At 38.0% G+C, this 18,809-nt stretch overlaps 1 protein-coding gene across 1 annotated transcript; it reads right to left on the reverse strand.

The window, feature by feature from the left end:
• Positions 1-1,459: 1,459 nt before the first annotated feature.
• Positions 1,460-16,524, reverse strand: aebp1a (AE binding protein 1a). Its single transcript, XM_066650773.1, has 20 exons — positions 16,045-16,524; positions 12,979-13,299; positions 12,833-12,889; positions 12,219-12,305; positions 11,559-11,639; positions 11,228-11,287; positions 11,052-11,111; positions 9,931-10,008; positions 9,309-9,418; positions 8,909-9,048; positions 8,337-8,421; positions 7,832-7,976; positions 7,418-7,497; positions 7,097-7,220; positions 6,075-6,271; positions 5,583-5,756; positions 4,621-5,014; positions 3,931-4,070; positions 3,702-3,801; positions 1,460-2,269 (listed from the first exon to the last, which is right to left on the reverse strand). Exons 1-20 carry the CDS (start codon positions 16,286-16,288, stop codon positions 1,689-1,691), a joined length of 3,258 nt encoding a protein of 1,085 aa, XP_066506870.1. The 5' UTR covers positions 16,289-16,524; the 3' UTR covers positions 1,460-1,688.
• Positions 16,525-18,809: the final 2,285 nt, after the last annotated feature.

The following is an 18,809-nucleotide window of genomic DNA, read 5'->3' on the forward strand; positions in this document are numbered from 1 at the left end:
CTTTATTATTTTTTTCTTTGTTTTTATTATAATTGAATTGTTTGAACCATTTTAATCATGTGTTATTTTTATTGCATAACTTTAGTTATTTTAAATGTTTTTTAGTTATTATTTTAATTCTTGCTTTTAATTTAAATTTTGCTTTTTACTGTTTCTTTTGACTCTGTAAATCACTTTGAATTGCTCATGTGCATGTGTATGAAAGTTGCTTTATAAATAAACTTGCTTTGCCTTGCCTCTATACTCACTCACTCCTCTGCCACTTGATTTCAACTTAAAAGCCCAGCTCTGTATGTTGATGGGATTAGTTTCTTAGGTTGATGAAAGAAGAAATCCTGGCTGTCTCAGTTTGAATGTTGAGACTTTGAGATTTTTGGAATGCCCCAGTTTCAAAGTGGAAATGCTCAGCCATGATGGTGACTGCTTATTTTGAATATGATAAGTCTTCTAGAATATACAACTTACAGCATCAACATTTTAACAACTAAGACTTGATTTCTAGAATTTTGTTTGTATGTGTTCATATATGCACTGGTGATATCTTTATCATATTTGCTTCCGTTCATTTTTAGAAATTTACTATGTTAATGCCACTGTGTAAACGTGTAAGATACTCTGAAACTCAACATTCATTCATTCACTATCTGTAATCGCTTATCCAGTTCCGTGCCGCTGAAACTCTGATGTGTCAGATGTGATTTATGCTATAAATATATAGTGTTATTTTACTGCATTTATTTTATACATTTTCTAAGAAACAAAACCACATTACATCTCCCTGACCTAAATATGTTCTCAAATACATTCATTCATTATCTGTAAGCGCTTATCCAGTTCAGGGTCGTGGTGGGTCCAGAGCCTACCTGGAATCTTTGGGCACGAGGACCCCCTGAAGGGGGCGCCAGTCCTTCACAGGGCAACACACACACTTTTGAGTCGTCAATCCACCTACCAACATGTGTTTTTGGACTGTGGGAGGAAACCGGAGCACCTGGAGGAAACCCACACAGACACAGGGAGAACACACCACACTCCTCACAGAAAGTCACCCGGAGTGGGAATCGAACCCACAACCTCCAGGTTCCTGGAGCTGTGTGATTGCGACACTACCTGTTGCACCACCGTACCGCCTTCTCAAATGCATTTTAGGCCAAAATATTACCCCTAAAATACTGTCTCAGGATGCATATTCATAGACACTTTTTTCATAAAATAATTTCCTTTGGGAACTTGAAGAGTGCAAATGCCATTTTCATATCACCACCATAGTTCTGACCTTTGGGACAAAGATTTTCATGTCAAACCACTCTGAATTAATCTGTTTACAGTGATTCAGGACACTTCTTTTAATTTAATTTCTAAATGTATCCTCTGTCATTTAACAAATACAGATGAAGACTACAACACACACATTTTCTATAAAAAAAGCTTTTAATGCATGAAAATACAAAAATCGCACAAATGAGATTTGAGAACATAAGGGCTTGAATGAAATTTATCTCGTTATTTTAATATCCTTTAAAAGTGAACCATATATATTTAATTCAGTCAGTCTCCAGTTATGTTTATGCTCTCTGTTCCACAGAGAGAAAATGTATATTTCTATAGGCAAAGGAAATAATGAAATACTGTTGAGGTGGTAAAGACCAAAACATTTGTAGCTAGTCTCATGTAGGAATGATGTCTGATTAATAATCATCTATTTTGTATGCTAAGTCATATTCCTGTGTGGGCTCAGACTCCTGGATTACTGTATCAGTGGAGGTGGATATGGATAAACTGTCCAGCACAACCCAGGAGTCATACCAGGAGTCAGTAGTTTGTGTTGTTAACTGTGTGGTGGTAGTGGGTGGCAGTGTGGTGGTGGTTGTAGTGGTGGTGGTTGTAGTGGTGCTGGTGGCCATAGTTGAGTTGGGTTGAGTTGAGTTGGCCCTCAGCTTATGCATTCGCATTCTGTGCTGCCGTATCAGACGTATGCGACGCAGTTTATCGCTCTGGGAAACTGTGGGTGGAGCTTTGTTATCAGTGATAGCATTATCTGGACTTTGAACTCGCTGCTTTGGAACCACTCTAATTGGCCCATTACCTCTTTGTGTCATGATTTCCTTAATTCGGTCCCAATTGGACTTTTTCAGTGTGAAGCTACATGATGTGGCCCCTGCCTCATAGCCCACCATACAAAGCCGACTCTGAGGCGAATAACCTTCTGCTCTTGCAGTGACACGATACTCTCCTGGGTTTAGAAGTCTCCAGTAATCCCCAGTGGAAGCTGAAGCAAAAAAAAAAAAGCTCTCTTAGTATGTGATTATAAAATTGCAGCTTAGGACACTTTGCACTTTGCATGTTAAAAATGTTCAGTATTACAGAGGCTTCTGTAAAAAAAATGTAAGAGGCTTTTAAAGTCTATATATGGAAACTAAGCTGCAAAACCCAGCAATTTTAAAATCATTGATTTTGTTAAGTCACAGAATTCAATAGTTATATCTGCCTGTTTAAGCCTAAACATGATATATTGACAAATGATTTAAGCCATATTGTTTTCTGAATCAGCCCATTAGAGCAGGCCTCTTTTACTTATATCTATCTTTTGTCATTCAGGCAAAATGTAGTGAGCATTGTGTATCTAGGTTTCCATACTGACTTTTGTATTTTACATCATATGAGCTAGAGGTTTCTTTTGCATTGTAGAGTAATAGGGTGACCAGACGTCCTCTTTTACCCGGACATGTTCTCTTTTTTAGACTTAAAACAATGTCCGGGTGGAATTTCACAAACGTCCGGGATTTTGTTTTTCTAGAGCTTACATAGAATTTCGTTTCGTTCACAAACTAGTCCCGCCCTCCCCTACTCCGATTGGTTCGCTTGAGTAAAAAGGGGGCGTGGTGAAGTAGCCTAAAATCTTCTGATTGGACGGTCTGACTGTAGAGCTACCGTTATTGGTCGACAACCTTCTCTGTAAACATTTAATTGGTCAGTCTGCACGTCAGTAGCTCATGTAACTACCCTCATCTCGAGCAGCTATGCCGAAACGTAAATGTAAGTTCTCGGGTCAATTAAAAAAGAAATTCCCATGTTTTGTGTAGCAAATAAAGGTGTAAGGAACCTAAAACCACACATAGGTTCAGCTAAGTATACAACGGCAGCGAGGGGCGAGAACTCATCACACCCCGCCCCCCCAAGACGTGTCCTCTTTTTCTGCATGTCAGATCTGGTCACCCTATAGAGTATACAAAGCAGCTAAGGATATTTTCTGAGTAAACAGAGGTGCATGTTTGTAAAACATTAAATGTAAATGTACAGTGACAGAAGGGTAAGACAGGTTGGACACCAGTTCATCTAAACATGCAGGATATGAGCCCTCTGAAGTGATTTGCTCAAAAATAAAACCTGCAAACCTTCATTTGCTCTTTAACTTAAATGTAATTGATCAGCTGCTTTTAGCACTGCATTGGATTTTGAATGTAGATAAAAAATACAACAAAAGCAAATGAGTTGCATTTGGTTAAGGCTAATAACTGCATGTCTAAATCAACACATACTTTAAATTTTATCTCAAATTGAAGACAACTTGATTGATTGATAGGTTGTTTCAAATAGTATATGACATTGCTATAGATTAGGACATAGACTCAAAAAAGATGTACAATTCCATTTTGGGCTAAGCTCTTAACTAAATACACTAGTCATGCTGTAGTCGTCACCTGTTTTAACATCATGTTTAATGCCCTCCACTGAGATTGTGGCATTGGCGATGACACCACCATCTGTGTCCCTCACCACACCCTTGATTCCACGGTGCACCTGGTTGATGAAATATATACAGTTCATTGCTGGCCCACTCATATTTATCATGATGAAATTCTGCATCATATAGCTCACAAAAAGTCAGCGTATTTATATAAAGAATTTCTCAGTGTTTGTTCTTCATACCTGCTCTATAAAAGCAAGCAGTGCCTCTCGGTTGTTCTCCCACTCCATGGCTAGTTCACTCTCATGAGGAAATTTATCACATCCCAGAAAGATGGAAATCTCAAAGCAGTTGGTGTGCAGGTAACTAAAGTCATTCATACCTAAGATGAAGGCAAACATAAAAAACACTTGGTTCAGTAGAGATTATTTGTGGAGTTATCTGGTAAGTCCTCAAAAGAAAATTAAAATACTAGCTCTACATTTAGTTACCACATTTGTCACTAGGGGGAAACCTTGTGTTTAACCTTGTGTTTCATTTAAAAATGAAAGAGTGTAACATGAAAGTGTGTAATAGTGCTACAGCTTAGTAAATAATTAGCACACATCCCTTCATTTTCTTTCCACTGCCACTAGATTTATTACCTGCATATCTGCAAAATATTTAGGTTCAGTCAATGGTCAACAGGTCAGTGATGGTCTGTTTTCTTTTTTTTTATTTTGGCATCATTGACATGTTCGACACTTTTGGAGGAGAACACCAACTGCCCAAATTTGTTATGTTACCAGACACTCAGGTGCCCAGTGGCATCACTGGGGATCAACTTTGAGATTTCATGATTATAGGGTGACTGCTTAAACAGGAGCACCATTCAGGAGCCATGTTATTTATGAACTTGTATAAGTCCAGTCTTATTGTAAAGTGGTACTCACTGCCAACTACAGGATTCCAGCTGGCCCGGTTGGTAATTCCCTGGCCCCCAGTGATGTCATCAGTGTGGCAGGATCCGCGGTATGTCTCAGTCAAGGTCAGGTGACTGTGGGCGTATGTCATGGCCAGCCAGCGGAACATGCTCTCATCTGCTGTCTCCCTCAGTGCCACTTCATTTTGCATCTGGATCCTGGCCCAGGTCTCCTCATTCATGTGGTATTCTAGAATGGGACGACCCTCTCGGTGCACCACTCTGCCGTCCATGCTGCTGGACCTGGGGGGTCTCTGCATGTCAAAGGGGTATGCCACGATCTTCTCTCCTCCCTGCAGATTTGCTCCCAGAACAAACGGTGTTCGCTCCATCCAAGAAATTATGGCTTTAGTCTCAACAGCAACCTAAGCACAATATATGCAGAGGTATGTTACATAAATGATGTTGGGTCAATATTATGTAGTTTGTATCATGTCCATATTAGGATCTCTTTATTTGTGCTATTTGGAAATTGCTGCAAATTGCTATTTTATGCAAAATGTACACTTCTCCTCAGAATGTGACTGGATCCTCTGAATTGAAAGGCAATAAATACAAATAATGCTGACATTAGAAGCCTGGGAAACTTAATTAAACACACCAGAAAAACAGCAATCGTTGTCAAATGTACAGATAAATCAATTTGCCTGTAGTAAGCAAGATTAATCTTTACAATTCATATATCACAAAGGAACAAGTGACCTACAGGGCAAATGTATGAAAATGGTTATTATTTTCACAGAACAAACGAGCTTAGCCACTGGGACATAAATTACAGAATGATGCATAACTTCGGAGGTCTGTTTAGGGCTGATGAGGAGTTGTTAAGTGTTGCTGACCTGTTATAAGTCTACAGATTCATTAACAAATAATTTATGATACCAAAGGTACAGACTTTAAATCAGTAATCTTTAATGCTTGGTCTTTGCTTACAGAGCCGTTCAAAAAGTTCTCAGGTATGGGGATGTGGTGGTTCGGCACAATCCGAGGAACCCAACCCCTATCTTCTGCGCCCCACAGAATACTGTTAAGGTCTGGAAAGTTCTGGAAAATATCATAGCCCTCCTCTGTCCAGTGGCCCAGTGCCCAGTTTCCCATTTCTGAGCCCTAGTAAAAAAAAATAATAATAATGAAGAAACAAAAGAGGTAGCAGAACACAATATTTAAAGGATTTTTAAAAGATTTTTACTGCTTAAAAACAGTAAATATCTGTTAAAATTATTATTTTACATGTTTTCTATACAGTACAACATGCAGTGAAGAACTGCTTTGCAAATTGGTTTGTAATCTATGTCTGAGCCAGTTTATGCTTCATAGTGTTGGCTGTGGCCATGTTTAAAAAGATTTAGAATCGTTGGAGAAAATGAATGTTTCCTTTAATGTTTGGCTGTATAAAGTATTAATTTGTAAGTAAATATTTTTTACCATTTCATAAGCCAGCTCATATCCATCTGGGTTGAAGGAAGGCACTAAGTGGATCCGCACTCCATCAACCAGGCGGCGCACCCGTGGGTTATCGTCATTGTATTCTTTACACAGGAACTGCATGAGTAATAATAAGAGTTCTCTTCCCAGAACTTCATTCCCGTGCAGTCCTGCAGTGTAGCGGAATTCTGGCTCTCCTAAAAAAGTCATGAAGAGAAAAGTATTTATCATAATTCACTACTTTTTTGATTTTTTACATTTTAAAGTCAACCAAACCCATTGTCACTTTCCCTAGTGGGTTAATTTCCTTGGTCATATTAAGCATCACCCTGTATATATCTTTTATAAATATTCTTACTTATTCTTCCATACTCTTCCATTATTTTTATATCACCCTGCACTGGTAGACAAGGATAAATAATAACCACTAATATTAAGTTTATTCTCCCTCTCCTATTATTAAGGCAAAGTCCTCAGGGAGTAAAGGCTTGACAGCTGTGCACCTGTTCAGACCCACAATGTTAAGTCTTCACAGTAGAAGAACAGACAATATTTTCAGTTCTAAAGAGGGAGCTAGTTTTTTTTTATTTCTTTCAAAGATGAAAGATTTAAACACTGTTTATGTGATATTGACAGTGATGGCGGAATACGTCTTTCATCTTGTGTGCGATATCAGCTCAGGTCTCTGAACTAAGAAATATTTGCAACAAATAAATCTGCAGCTTCACAGTGTTCTGGGAACAAAGGATTCACTGCCCAAGAGCCCAGACCATAACATCACTGAATGTAAGTCGAAAGCAATCTTGTAAGATGGAACCATGGTAATGGAAATCAGGTCTCAGGAAAGGGGAAGTGTGCACAACACCTGAAAATCTGACATAAAAATGTTCTATACGTTCATTCATCTTCTGTAAATGCTTCGTACTGATCAAAGTTGTGGTGGTTCTGGAGCCTACTGGAACTCTCTGCGGTTTACATGCACACATAACGAAGGTCAATTTATGAAAGTTTATAGACTGTACCCAACTCGTGTTCTCCTGGATTGTCCGAGATCTCCATTGCATACATCTTCCGCCCTTGAGAGCTTTTACCGATGTTGTAGATCCTGGTGATATTGGGACATTCTTCATTTATCACCTTCATCATCTGTGTTAAAAAGAAGAAAAGGACAATGGAATGAAAAAAATCCAAACAGAGAAAACATGTTTATGTTTAAAGTAAAGCTAAGGCTTATGACACACATTCACAGTGTCAAAGGAATGTGAGTATGAGAATAACAGCCTTGACCTCTAGCCTTAACACAGCAATAAAATGTGAGAGTGTGCTAAAGAGAAAGACCTCACCTGCCTCATCTCCTTGTAGTTGTGGTGCCTGTAATCCAAGTCATCAGTAGGTGTAACATCATTTTCTGTTATGTAAGTGTCTGTTGGAATATGGTCATTTTAGTTGCTTGGGTTTCATGATTAAGAATTGCATTTACATGTTGCAATTTGAATTTAAGAACCAGAACTCAAGTTCCAAATCAAAATGTTTTTATATTATCCATTTAAACATCTTGCTGAAAAGAAGTAACACAGCTTACCAAAACATCGGTTTCTGTCACTACCAGCATAAACAGTGGAATATTAAAGTAGTGCCGTACAATATTATGTCTCATACCTTTAATTTAATTATATGATGGTATTTAAATTATACAGAAGTTTTAGAGAGAAATCATTAGCCAATATTTCAAACAATTTTAAAAGCTAAGTGCTTACTGGGCAGAGGGCAGGCTAGCACCTCCAGTCTCATGCACAGACTTCCATTCCAGCTCTGGGGTAAAATTCGGATATATCGTGCCACTATAGGCTGGGAGAACTCGGTCTTTACTGGAGTGTCTTTGTCGACATTGCCATAGAAGAGCTAAAATATAAAGGAAAATTATTACCTAAATTTAACTATGCTGTTAAATCAATTTCAGACAAAACCATTAGTATGGGTTAGAATCTTAAAGCATTTTGCATTCTTTATATACTATGCTATAATCATTCATTCATTCATTATCTGTAACCGCTTATCCAGTTCAGGGTCACGGTGGGTCCAGAGCCTACCTGGAATCATTGGGTGCAAGGCGGGAATACACCCTGGAGGGGGCGCCAGTCCTTCATAGGGCAACACACACACTCACACCTATGGACACTTTTAAGTCGCCAATCCACCAACCAACGTGTGTTTTTGGACTGTGGGAATGCTATAATCAATAGAACTTAAAAATCTGATTACCCATTCCGCATAACCATCATGAAGCACTGTCCAGTCACGACTGTCATTGCTGAACGCCACGAAATATGATGAAACAAAATCATCACTGTAAAAAAATGGAGTACATATGATCAAGGCATGTTTGATTGTTTACTTTTGCATTGGACATCCTGGCATTGTCACAGCCATCCATGTCTAGGATGACTTCACCTTTATCCAGGTGTTATGTCAGCGAATGCAAGAGAAACTAACATTAGTGAATTTGTAGTTAGTTTTCTCGTCCAAGTGTGTTTAGTTGTCCAGTGACATTCAAACTGAGCTAGCAGGAGTCTTACATGAATCAGAGAAAACACATGCTAGCACATTACTTAGTTAGTATATAGAGTTGGCCACAACTAAACTGGGCAAAAAACTGGGTAGTTCAGGAGACGATGAATACACCCTGTTTACACCCTTTCAATTAGCATTATGCCAACTGCATGTCTGAATCTTTATATAGTTCTGTGAACTGTGAAATTTAAGGTAGTTCATGGATTATATATAATATTATATGTCATATAACAGTTATCATGATCACTGCTAATGACTCTTACTTTGTATCAGAGTTCCTGCCCTGGGTGATGACTCCAGTGTACTCCACTTCTCGATGAGCATCCAGTTGAAACCAATGCTCCTTCTCTTCGCTGTCTGCACACCAAGCCCCTCCATACACATCATCTTCATCAGGAGAGCTCTGGAATAACAGAACAAATTGTATTTCACTCACCCCACTTTACATGTAAGCAAAGTTCTTGTGATGTGGGGGAGAAGGAGGGCCATCCTACTCATCCAGAGACTGAGGACAGATATGCTTTGGTGAACTCCCAACCTTGAATGGCTGATTGGCACAATCCGGGCTTGAACGTAAGATCTATTTATGATAGGGCCAGCGCTTAGATAGTTAAACGAATAAATGTATCTTCTGAGCTCCATATTCAGGAGAAGTTTAGTCACCTGCATGTTCAGACGTCCTCTCTGGGCTGACAACCCATGATGAGACATGGAGGAAGCCAGGATTTGGTCATCCTCCACACGGTGTGACTCCAAGCCAAGAGGTGGACAATCTATGAAAAAGGAAAACATTGTCATTAAAATGGCATTTGCACAATGCTTGATGTTTTTACCACAGCGCTTACAGCAGTGAACACACAGTGCCAAGCCAGACAGCCTTGTTTGCTGACATAAAAACCCTGTCACTGTTCGTGCAAAAGAAGAACACTGACTAAATGATTCCACTCCTGTTTGAAAGCTGCCTTTGGTGAGCAGAAGCCCATTTGCAGTGTAGACAGGATGCAGTGGGAGCCAACAGTGATGCTGGCTCCTTTTAAAACAACCCCAGTCAGGGCCCACAAACTCAACACAGGCCTCCTCCAGCTGGAAGGGAAAAGCATCTGAGAGGGGAAGCACAGACCTGGGCTGACATTTACTGCAGTTTACTCAGGAGGCATAACCAGACCCTTTATAAAACGTGTGACTCGTGTACCACATAAAATTATATGAAGCCTAGCTACATCAGAGTCATTGTTCTTTCTCCTTTTTAGAACAAAATCAGAAGATACTTTGGGAAAAATCTCACTCTTTGGTTCAACATGGACAGGGACTTGCTTTCTTCTTTCTTCCTCCTCCTCCTCCCATTTTTTCCTCAGTTTTTCAGCTGTTGGAGAGAGAAAGAACATGATATCATATTCACACATGTAAGCTTAAAATAACTCATACTCCAACCCACTGATAAAGTTCATTATATCACTGCATTCATCAACAAAATGGCAGACTTTAATATAGCAATTCACAATGGATAAGAAATATTTCAGAAATATTGTAATATTTTTTAACATGATCTTATCTCTCTCTGCCTCACCTGCACACTGTACTGAAACACTTTTCTACTGACTCGTATCATCAATTATTTCTTTACATGGATATCTTCAGTGCACCCTTTGTCAACATGCTTTCTTGTTTTTCACCATTCTCTAGAGTGAGATTTCTTGGCTAAAACACTGTAAAAACTTCAGTTTGGAAAAACTGCAAAATGTAGTGTTAAAATTTGAAAGGAATTTGTTTGACATCCAAACTAGCATGACAGGTTTTAAGCACTGTTGGCACTTGACATAAGGCATGCAATGTAAGGAGAGAACATTAGCTATATCATATCTTTTTGCACAGGATAACTGGCTAATGCTAATGACATATTCAGTGTTGTAAGGTGAACTAAAATTAAAGGCACGTCTAGTGAAAGTCAAGCTTCAACTTTGTTATCATACCCATGTTGTGTTGTTTCACACTAGGAGACGTATCATCAGTGAAATAAGAGGTCAGTACTGAGAGAGCATTTTAGCTTTGAAAGAGATTCTCAAAAGGGTGAATTTAGCCAGGGTTTCTTACCTCATAAAACTGGACAAATCATTTCAAGCTGCAGAGTGGTGGCAAGGTAATTGAAAATAAGGAGGGGAACAAATTGTATTTTCATAGATCCTTGTTTACTGAACAAAGGTGACGCTGGAGTTATCTAAGCCCCTTTTAAGGAATAAAGCATTTTTTCCCCTTGGAAATAATTACATAATACTTTTTGAACTGAGTGGGACATTTATAAAATAAATGCTAACTAGAGGCCTACATTAGTTAAATGCTAACTAATGCTAGCTAGAGGCCTACAGCTAGCTGCCTGGGATAAACAAAAAAACTAAAAAGGTTTTAGACCTTTTTCCTCCTTCTCCTTCTGTCTTCTCTCCATCTCCTCCTTCAGCTTCTTTTCTTCCACTGAGAAGAGAGAAAGAGAAGCGACAGAAATACATTGTAATTTGCATATCGCACACAGGAGAACTAAATAAAAAAAACTTCTTAAACAAACCATAGTAAAAATTGAGTGAACGTACAGTCTGAATAATCATAATCCTCATACCAGGGGGCTACAGATGACGGTGCTGTGGTCTCTTCTAAACAAGCATAAAAACAGGATCAAATTAGCCAGTTTGCAATACACAAGAAAGAACAAACAAAGTTTGCAACATTTTCTTACTGAATGCTAAAAGCTTGTATTTCTTTCACTCAAATGTTTGCCTTTAATTACCAGCTGCCAGCCACTACACTATTATTTTCTTGTTTATGTCTTAAAATGTTTCCTGTAAAACTTGTGGGCTCCTCTTTCCATGCAAAGAGTCATTTAAGGCCTACGCCTGACCATAGTGCAAATTTGCCAAGGATTACCTGGGATGGGTAAATATATACGTGGGTCTTCTGTGGTGATGGCCTGTTTGCGAGGAAGGAGGTCAGGCTCCGTCACATCATCTGTCAGATCAAAGAGTAAAAATGTAAGGTCTAAGTGTTGAATGAGGTTTTAATGGCTTATCCTTTATTCGTTTTTCTGCACTGCAAAACTGATGTCATATTAAAGCAGCAGAAAATTAAAAATTATCAAATGAATGTTTTGAAATCGATCCACCCTTTTTTTAAACACAGTGCAATTCACATGATATGTTTATATATTGCTTTGAAGTTTCTGAAGAAACCAGTTTATGCACCAGAGTGTCCCTCTATGGTTTACTTCTAATGCAGTTAGGCCACTGGGAAAAAGTATAATGGCTACATCATAAAGAAGAAACATTGAAACCAAAATTTATCAGTGCTTCTTTAAACGCAACATTGAATAATTCATAATAATACATAGACGTATTATATTACAGTGCTTTTGCTTGTTTAAACAAATGCTTATGTTTTTATCAGCAATATGATGTCAAATTGTTAATGGCATATAACTGAATATTCAGAAATTGTGTATTTATTGATTTACACTAAATATAAGATAATTTCACTAGCTAAATCAATTTTGGCTTGTGTGTGGGATTTAAACTTTTGTTCCCAACATACATCTGGCATCCCAGTAATCACTGTCATGTTCTTTTGGGATTTCTTTTATAGAAGGTAAATTAGGCTCTTCTTTCTTGAGGGGACTGTCTGTAGGAAAAAAGAAGATGAAAGGGCTATTGTTAATAATTCATTGCCTCAGCAAAAAGGGTCTTGGAACATCTTTAAAGCAGCAAGATGGAAGTCATAAAAGTGGTTGGTTGGTTTGTTTACATTTACTTCTCTTGCTAAACCCTTGTGTTTTAGTCAGTTCCACTATTCAAAATGTTTCAACATCTAATGTTAGAACACAATTATTCAGAGAACAATAACATCTGACTAAAAACAAATAGAAACAAGCTTTAGACAAAGCGTACTGTGCACAAGTTACGGACTACCCTTTAATTATTTTGCTTCCAGTAAAAAAAAGCCATTAAATACAATGATTCATTTTGCTGGGCTCTGAAGGTTTCAGTCCGTTATTCTTTTCACAGTTCTTTTCAGTCCATTTCCTTTTCACAGTGAAGGCTTTTGACAGACCCACATTCATTCAGATATAAAATGGTGTGTTGTTTGGCGATTGACACTTGATTACTGACAATATACTGGAACAGGAGTGACTAAATAGTTTTACGTACCCTCTTCTGGGCTTGGATACTCCTTTTCAGTTTCCTTCTCTGACACTGTTGGTAAAACTGACGAGAGAAAAGAATTTTAAAGAAATATACTTTTATGATTTTTACACACTCAACAAAAATACACGATAAAGTTGATAAATACATACGTATGCCCCATCCAAGATCTTCAAGAAGCTTTTTCTCTTCGAAATCCAGGCTTGTTTTTTCGGTTGGGGGGCTCTCAGTTTTCACTGAGGGTGGTGTAGTGGGAGTGTTGGGTTTAGTGGTGGGTTTGGGTTTCTTGTTTGTTTTGGGTTTTTTGGTTGGTTTTGTTGGCTTTTTGGGTTTACTGATGGTTTTGGGTTTTTTGGTTGGCTTTGGTTGTTTAGGTTTCTTCGTTGGCTTTGGTGGCTTGGGTTTCTTCGTTGGCTTGGGGGCTTTTGGTTTCTTGGCACTGTCCTCCTTCTCGGCTGCTTTCTTAACCTTGGCTTGTGTGAAAAGGAATAAAATAGTAATGTACACATGAAAAAAAGGAGTGAAGATCTATATCAATATAGAATATATAATGTCTAAAACCTTATTAGCTCTACTCAGTGTTGTAAATCTGAGGGGAAATATATAAATCATTATAAAATACATTAAAACAAGAAAAATACAAGTTAAGCATAATGACTCACTGCTGCAGAGACAGTGGATAAAAAAAGAAAAAAACCACACACGCTGTACTTCACAGTGCCAAACCAGAGACTTTTGTCTCTTAAGCCAATATAATTTCTGCACTCATGGCTTAAAGGAGAATTCCACTGATTTTCTAAAATGTCTACTCAGCTAAATCTGATGGATGAAAACAAACCCATTCAGAATGATTTGACTTGAAATTAACCATTAAAGGTTTAATATTAATAATAATAATAATATATGAAATATATAGCTATTTCTTTTTAAGGCAAAATTTATATTACATATACAATGTCACCAGACACTTTTCCTGTAAGGCAAAGAACACGTAATATTCTTTATGGAAAGTTACATAACAGAAATAAGTGAATAAGCAGTCACATCTTTCCCTTAACATTAGATGCTAATAGTTTGCTAGCGAAACTGCTAGCCATTAGTAAAGAAAGAAGTATGAACTTTGCATGTGTGAAAAAAGCACATTTTTTAGATGTTTGTTTTGAAACTTCCCATTTTACTTTTAAGAGAAAAAGTAGGGAAAAAATTCATGATTTGTACACATTTTACAAACTCACACTCACTTGGTTTCTCTCGCTCTGAAAATGTAAGACAAAGATAAATGCTTACATTTTTTATTTTGGAAATAGTGCCCCTTTAATTAAACTTTTCACACATTCAGAGAGTGGAGCTCCTAAATCTTGTGCTCGTAATTACATTAAATACAGAGCAAAGAGTAGCTGTAAGTTTTAAAAGTTTTACAACTATAAAATACAGCTAGTTGACAGTGGTAGCAGCAAATGAAACGCTGCCAAATCCAGTCCAGGCCACAGAAGCATAAATCTTGTGTGTGTGTGTCTCTGCAAAAGCAGACAGCTGGCTCACCAAAATTGAGTTTTTCCTTCTTTAATCTACTTATCAAAAAATCATTCACTACACAGCTTTATGTCTTTGTATTTGTCCAAGGTTTTTCATTTGGTCATAAGACAGATCTAAGTTAAAGACTTTGAAATGGAAACAAGTAAAGGGTACCTCAATAGGACTGTGTAATTAAATTAATTCAGAATGGCCTTGTGAAGTTGTGCAATGCAAAGAATATTGTTAATTCATTCATTGGCAGTAACCGCTTATCCAGTTCAGGGTCGCGGTGGGTCCAGAGCCTACCCAGAATCACTGGGCACAAGGCAGGAGCACACCCTGGAGGGGGTGGCAGTCCTTCGAAGCGTGACACACACTCACACACTCACACCTATGGACAATTTTGAGTCGCCAATCCACCTACCAACAAGTGTTTTTGGACCATGGGAGGAAACCGGAGCATCCGGAGGAAACCCATGCGGACACAGGGAGAACATTCAGAACTCCTAACAAACAGTCACCCAGCTGTGTGACAGCGACACTACCTGTTGTGCCCATGGAGAAACTTAGAGAGTTGGAGGTTTTCACAGTGATGGTGATTTGAAACATGATTTGCCCACAGATGCTTCTAAAATGTACATCATATAAATGTATTGCATAAAATTATTGACTGCTGAAACATTGTTTTACTATTGAATTTTGCCTTAAACTATATTTACTTAAAAAAAAACATGCAGATTGTTTAAAGTCTAAATATTCCCCAAAAGTAAGTTATCTATTTTACTTTTCATATCACATCCCTTGTTCCTATCACAAGCATAATAAAAAATCCCTTTTTTTCACATTAAATCAAATGCAGTGTCTTTGTTTACATCTGAGCCGTCAAATTATGCTGCAATTTTCAGAAAGTGGTGGATTTCCCCTTTAAGGGAGATAGATGTGTGACTGCTTCAATGCAAACCAAATGTTGGGTCTGTTTCTCTTCCTGCCTCTGCAAACTCAAACCACTGAGCACACTGCTATTAGCAAAACAGAGCGAGGGTAGAGTGGTGGGGATATGCGTTCTGCTTGACCACGGTGTTTTCAAAATCCATCTGTGATTACCATCTACTCTTTCCCTCCACTACTCCCCAACAATAATCTCTTTTCCATTCGGCAGCATGCTACAGGGAAAATAAAGCAGCGTATGAAGTGTGTCAGTGGACTGAACAGTCCTCCGTTACTGAGTGTCTTGCATAAGAGGATAAAAGCTACATTCAACCTCTGCCAGATGTGTCAACATGATAAGATACAGCTGAGGATGTGAAGTTCACTGCATCTTCTTTGAACTTTTCTTTTAACCTTATCACTGGAGTTAGTTACATTTACTCATGCAGTTAAGTACAATTTTAATGAATTTGTACTTTCTTGGATTGTGATTTTTCAAATCATATTAAGTTTACTTCAGCTCAAGTGTTTACTGGTTTCCAGTTACTAGGTTTTGACTGTGCTCTTCCATGAGACCTTTAAATATGTCAGGTGAAGGCTGATTATTTCTGGTTCATAATAAGCGCTCCACCTGTCCGGTCCAGTGTTATCTATAAACCCTTCTGTTGAAAAGGTACTTGGTATATATATTTTTCTTTACATTTTTTTCTTGTTTTGAAAATGAACTAAGTCTATCACAAGACATACGTTGGGGTGGGATGCTGGTAACTCCTTACCTGCCAAAACCTCCTCAGGTGATTTTTTACTTTGTTTTTTGTCTTTTTTGGCTTCCACGTCCGTTCCCGGCTCATCCAACTGAGTCCCTTCTGGCTTTTGTTTTTGTATCTGCCTTGCCTTGCCTTTGGATGCCTGATCAGACTTGACCATGCCATCGGCCTCTGCATTCCCAAAGCATGTTAAAATCCAGCAGAGTGCAAACAAGGTCAGCAAAAGTGGCACCTTCAACTTACACATCTTCATTGCTTATTCTGCTTATCTCCACAAAGATCAAAGTAATGTAGATCTACAGCTACAGCTCTGCTGTCACTGAAGAGTGCCAAAAAGCAAAAGCAGATGCTCTGTGAGTGCACCAAAAAAAAACAGTCCAGCACCTCCCACAAAACTAGCAGATAGCCTTTAAAAAATAGGGTTCATCCAAATGTATCCAGTCAAAACATCTTATTCCAGCCACAACAATTCCAAGCAGAATCAATGAATGGCAATTAAAACTGGTGCCCTCTTTGCTTTTTTGTTTCTCAGACTGGACTACCACTCCAGCCGAATTCCTCGGACAGCCCCCTCTGAGTGAGTGTGGGAAGACAAATCTCCGGGAAAAGATCCCAGACTGGGGAGGGTAGTGGAAGAAGTGCTTGAGGGAAAGGGGGAGGGTAAATTAGAGTGAAGCAGAGTCACATCCAAAGTTTCTTCTCTTAAATGGACCAAATATTCCATGACAAGCAGCAAAAAAAATGTTATTTGTTTCAAGCAATATGTGGGTCAAGTAGTTAACCTTCACAAAAGCTTGTAAAGAGTTCTGCCAAGTAGGAATTTCTTTGCTCTTAGTTATTGAATGCTTCTTATGTAAGAATTAGTCATTCCAGGTGTTTTCCAACCCTCAAAACTGACCTTAGTCCTTCTTAAATTTCGTTGACTCTTTCTTACTTATAGAAATATGCTCCACAAGGTTAAAATTCTCAGTGAGATATGTATTTCTCACTATATACAGACTCACAGACAATGTATTTAAAAGATATACAAAACCCCAGAGACCAATTCCATTTGCAGTCAAAACAATAATTAAGTATAAGTTATTCATTTTTCAGGAGGTCTTTATGTGTAGAGATATGATTAAAGATAAGACATAGGTTTAAATAGAGAAATACCACAGAGAACATAAAAAGGATAAGATATAGCAAACTTGAGACCCATAACAACCATGCAAGACCATGCATTTTGAGACACCAGTGTATAATTCTTGAAACTGAGATATGTTCACCTTATACTTTGACTGGATATATTTAATGGACCAATAGTGGGTTCTGACTCCGCACAATTCTGCAGACGAATGGGTGCCTTTAACCAATGTAAATTTCCATCAGCTAAGCACAACCAAACTGAAGAGTGGGCATTCATTGTTATTTTGTACAACTGGTTAGATTCATTGTGGTTATGACTGTGCTCTTTCTAGAATAAGAGTGCACGGCTGCGCACCGCTGCACAACAGGACATTGTTCATTGCTCTTGAGTGTAATCATTCCAGACAAACCCTTGGTTTAGTTTAGAGTTTAGAGGAGTGCACCGTTGTTCTATCCTTATTATTAACTGTTTAAAAGCTCAGTAGTCACACTGACATATCCTACCTGATACAACAAACTGATTCATGAAGATATTGCACATTTTCTTCCTAACATTTAAGAACTGCACAGTATATAATAACTCTGCTATACAGTCTCTGTCACTTGTTCAAATGTTTATATAAAAGGCAGAAATGATTTGTTATAGATTTGGTGCATTGTCCTATACAATGGTGATAATAGTTGTGACATCGACTGTGAAAAATGAATGTGTAGATAATTTTACTTATATATTTTATGAGCTGAAAAGTATGTTTTAAAACTAAAATTAGAAATTTTAAAATGTTCCATCAAACTCTTTACATTTAAAAAGGCCGAATCTCGTCATTTATGGAAGTGAGGACTGTGGAATTCTCTTGTAGAAAATGGAGCTCGATAGTGTGAGATGTTTTCAAGTTGGGATATATCAGACAAGGCCTTGATGATGTAATTCCGGAGGGAGCCAGAAACTTTGTTAGCCCTGATAACATCATTCATGTGTTTCTCTGCTGTTCCAAATTAAGTTAGGGTTTCATTTCCATCTTAATACTGCAAGAGAGATTATTGCCCCCCAAAAAACGGCCAAATCTAGTTCATGTTCTGGGGTTTAAGGTACACAAATAGCTAATAAGATTAATTACATAAACACAAATCACCAGTGCCTTGATCATTCCATTGACATCAACTTAGTACAGATATGCTTTATAGTCTGCTTTCCATTCTAAAACATCTTTTTCCAGCTCTGTCTTTACATCCACGCACAATAATTCAACCTATGTTATAGTTTTCTTTGCAAACCCATGAAAATGCAAGTATTCATTGACAGTACTGACAGACATGTGATGTTAATGAAAACCATCTGTTAGATTGGAGACAGATGTGCGCCTTCTGGGCTCATTTGGATTTATTTCAAACATTTTTTTTTCTCCTTAATGTTGTCTTTATATCAATAGTGAGGACACTGCTGGACTGACTGAACTTCTCCTTTATCATCTGATATCCTGTCTGTCCCCACACTCTGCTCTCCCTCTGTGAATGTGGCCCTGTCTGTATTTGTCATGAACATGTTTATATTTTCATAAAATAACAAGTTATTAATCCTCTTGGCTGAGTTGCAAATTTTAATCAGACTGTTTAAACATTTTAGCCACAAACACGTATCATTTAAA

Source organism: Hoplias malabaricus, chromosome 18, assembly GCF_029633855.1.
Source record: "Hoplias malabaricus isolate fHopMal1 chromosome 18, fHopMal1.hap1, whole genome shotgun sequence".
Classification (NCBI taxonomy): Eukaryota; Metazoa; Chordata; class Actinopteri; order Characiformes; family Erythrinidae; genus Hoplias; species Hoplias malabaricus.

What these genes read in the sequence shown, in the direction of transcription:
- aebp1a (XM_066650773.1), bottom strand. Translation starts at nt 16,288, where the DNA reads ATGAAGATGTGTAAGTTGAAGGTGCCACTTTTGCTGACCTTGTTTGCA. An exon ending in ACCTGAGGAGGTTTTGGCAG is followed by an intron (nt 13,300 to 16,044) that starts GTAAGGAGTTAC and finishes TTTTCACACAAG; the next exon opens with CCAAGGTTAAGAAAGCAGCC. An exon ending in TGTCCATGTTGAACCAAAGA is followed by an intron (nt 9,419 to 9,930) that starts GTGAGATTTTTC and finishes CCTTTTTCATAG; the next exon opens with ATTGTCCACCTCTTGGCTTG.